This window comes from Opisthorchis viverrini, assembly GCF_000715545.1.
Source record: "Opisthorchis viverrini unplaced genomic scaffold opera_v5_609, whole genome shotgun sequence".
In the NCBI taxonomy this organism is placed as follows: Eukaryota; Metazoa; Platyhelminthes; class Trematoda; order Opisthorchiida; family Opisthorchiidae; genus Opisthorchis; species Opisthorchis viverrini.
In genome coordinates, this window is record NW_008752275.1 from 141,727 (window position 1) to 145,179 (window position 3,453).

The following is a 3,453-nucleotide window of genomic DNA, read 5'->3' on the forward strand; positions in this document are numbered from 1 at the left end:
GCGTTTCAGTTGATTATTATTCAACAAAACCCCAGCTGCCGTGATTCATGGGATCCTAGGTTAGCATAACCAACAGCGCCTTCCCAATTCACCACCTCATGTGTCCCTCAACGATAACCATGCTGACCGGATGTTATTTCTACTTCAAAAGTCGGTCTTCGAACTTTTACCTGCTAGCACAAAAGGCACATCAGATCGGTGATCCGTATGGTGATTTCGGGAATCCCATTCGGTATTCTCCTCTGTTTTCCAACAACGTCCTTATAAGAAGCGCTCACAAAAGAAAATCACAGAGCATTTAAGCCGTGTGCTCCGCTCGTTTTTTTCCCAAATTACGTCCTGGCTGATTTCTCTTACTGTATTGAACATCGATTAAAATTCGCTGATAATTTGGTTAACGAGAGATCATATCTAGCAGCAAATTTGTCAGAATGCACCTGCTGAAGCCGAAGAGTTCAGAGTTATCAAGGAGAATAGCTGTGGCCCAAATTCCAAAGGTGACACTCACCTTGTTCGTCGAGTTGGGGAATGTGGCTGCAAATATATCAATAACGGCCGAAATACCGTCCTCACACGGTTGTAGAATGGTGGCGCACCGTCATGAGCCGACGACGCTTTCTCAGTGCGGCTACGCTACTGACACCAATAGGAAATCGGAAACTAGCATCCGTCAGATAGTTTCCAACAGATCCAGTAACACTGCGGAATAGATGGTGAGAAGAGCAGAGACAGTAGCATTACGTGGGGGTCCAGATTCAACGGTTACTAAAGCTGCAAGACGAGCGTCTTGCGATGCGTAGGGTGACGGTGAGATTCTAATAAGATGATCATTCCAGTAATTGGAGTTGGGTTCTTCCGGTTCATCGGCGAAAAAAAAGAAAACAAGGCACATTATTTTGGCTGACGCAAATTCCTGCGAAAGTGGACAATGTGACAACCGAGCTTGTGTTATTTTCGGCGACTCATTTGACAAAATACGATTGTCGTTGGGACCGCACAGCTACACGGACAATCGATGAGCCCATAGTAGCAGATGCAGAATAGCTTGATTATTGCAGCTTGATTATTGCGCATGCACTTGGTCACAATTCCCGCCTCGAGTATGGCAATGATGAAACGTTCACAGATTTTGGAATATTTCGTCGGCAAATCCGATCAAGCGATATGAACAAATCAGATAGAAGATTTTGCAAGGGCCAGTGTGAATTCCCCTCAGTAATTAGCCTACGCCGACAACAATGGCTTCACGAAATCTGGCAACCGGATTTCCGATGGATGGCTGCGAAATATCAGCAGCTAATAACGATGCTGGACGTCAGTAGTTGCACTCTGGGATTAGTCTGTATTGGTCGATGTTTCCTCGTCCTGAGGACCGCTGCATTTTCTGTCACCGTCCAGCAGAATCCGAACGTAGACTGTGCACCGCAATGGAAACAGTTTGCCGAATTCACCCCAAGCACTCGTGAGTCAAATGAAAAAATGTCCGTGCAGTTAGATTATTCGTAGGCACGAACGAAGCGGTTGTGAGTTACGGGAAACTCGCATTTGCAGAGATAAAAATACTGGAGTTCCTCCAGCGTCCAGTTAAAGTATCCTGGATGTACTCTGAATACCAATTGAAGCGGAAAAGCTAATACTACGTTTTCAAATGCAATTAGATCGGCTTGAAATCCGGGCCAGTTATTGATCACATTTCTTCAGTAGTGTTCAACAAAGCATTTCGTTACTTGATTCATCCAGTCTCACTGAAATCCTTCGTTCTCCGGAGTAGCTGAATAGCAATTCTGCGAACAGTAAAATGATTTGCTCGTGCTAATGATTTCCTTTAGATGAATGAAAATTCCGAACATTTTTACACACAGCGGTCAGACATTGTTTCATCAGTAGTTCGCACGCATGCCGCCAAAGTGCGATTCCTCTTAACTAGGTCAGCTCAATCAGCCGATTCGTTCGGTATTTCTTCCATTGTATCGGGCCACATCCACAGCAGAAAACGCTGTGAAACTCTTGATTCCTGACCGTCCCCAACTACATAAAATTTGAGGTGTCGACCCAATGGAAGACTGTCTCTAGCCTCAATCTCCTTCTCTGTTTGGAAGCGGAAATATTAGGCGCCCATCAACATGAATATAGAATGACTTGTGGCTGACTGGATCGACGCACGGTCTCCCAAGTACACTGCCATGTTCACCGCCTAATCACTTCGTTTGACCATCAGATATTTGCTACATCCTTCGAATCGTTTGTTTTCGCTTGTTACCTACCCACTCGATTCTCAGCCGCCGTGAGCAGCCCTGAATGTATCACGCTCAAAGCACCGCCTTACAACTTTCGGTGCTCGTTGTTGACCGCGATGTAGTGCATGACCATCCCCTTAATCATCGTCGCCCGCTAATTTCCATGAACCCACCGCCACACGTGTCCGCTTTCATAAACTATTGATTGCCTATCCCTGTTTCTGGAATGGAGCCGACATCGCCACCAAACCCAAACGCTGCTAACTCCCATACAGGAATAAATTCCAAGTGGTGGTTTGCCCCAAGTGAATATGCTTTGATTAGTTTGCATTGCTCACAGGCAAGCAATACAACTGAATTCGGGCACACAACCCTCAAGCATTTCGTGACGCTGTCTTGCGTTCCTCATCCACCCGATTAGCTTTTAGTCGGCCTTAAAATGACGCGTTTGTCCCAGAACACATGGCGTTCATCCGACGATCGCCATCACGATCGGAAATAAGCTTTCTCAGTGGTGAGGCACTTGTCCCCAGAGATTGTCAGAACACGGCTGACATATTCGATAACCAAATCCTCATATTGCTGGACTGCATGGAGTCACGGATGGAAATTTTACGGACGTGTCTGGAGACGCCCCTGTTACCTAGTTCATTTCTGGAGAATATTCTTCACAGAAGGAAATCTGTGCACAATTCCCAAATGTCTCTACAGATGTGGTCCATCATTGTGTGAATTTACCTCACTAAAAGACTATGAGAGCAACAACGCTATTCAAACAGCTGGTAAATGACTGTTTTACGAAGTTAGAGAACGATGGTATTATGAGTCTAGAATGATTCTCGAATGACCGGCATACCTTAGCCGTGAGGACTGTATAACTTGTGTTCAATTCGTGTGGAATACGAATGAAAAATACATATCGTAATTAGCAAAATTTTATTGAATTTTCAGGAGCTATTGTGGGCGTGAATTAAATTTCAATCTCGGATTCCATAATATCACTAAACTGTGAATGCACCCAAACAACACTTGTTGAGTGAAAGGTGAATGGAGACTTGGCACCGTAATCAAATTTAACCTATCGGATTGTCGATTTCAACGTGAAATTTTCCTCCAAGTAAATATGGAGTACATTCTACGATAGCCCATGCAATCAGGAAACATAAATCTGTGATCACAGATTGTCAGGACAGGACTGGCATGAAACCTACTCAAG

General features: G+C 44.7%; 2 protein-coding genes across 2 annotated transcripts; one reads left to right on the forward strand and one right to left on the reverse strand.

The window, feature by feature from the left end:
* Window positions 1-670: 670 nt before the first annotated feature.
* Window positions 671-892, reverse strand: T265_11850 (hypothetical protein; the record flags this gene model as incomplete). The annotated part of the gene is made up of 1 exon (XM_009178643.1): window positions 671-892. One exon carries the CDS (start codon window positions 890-892, stop codon window positions 671-673), a length of 222 nt encoding a protein of 73 aa, XP_009176907.1.
* Window positions 893-1,164: 272 nt separating this feature from the next.
* On the forward strand, window positions 1,165-1,461 carry T265_15573 (hypothetical protein; the record flags this gene model as incomplete). Its single annotated transcript, XM_009178644.1, has 1 exon — window positions 1,165-1,461. A coding segment is annotated over one exon (297 nt), but the record flags the coding sequence as incomplete, so codon positions are not given.
* Between the last annotated feature and the right edge of the window lie 1,992 nt (window positions 1,462-3,453).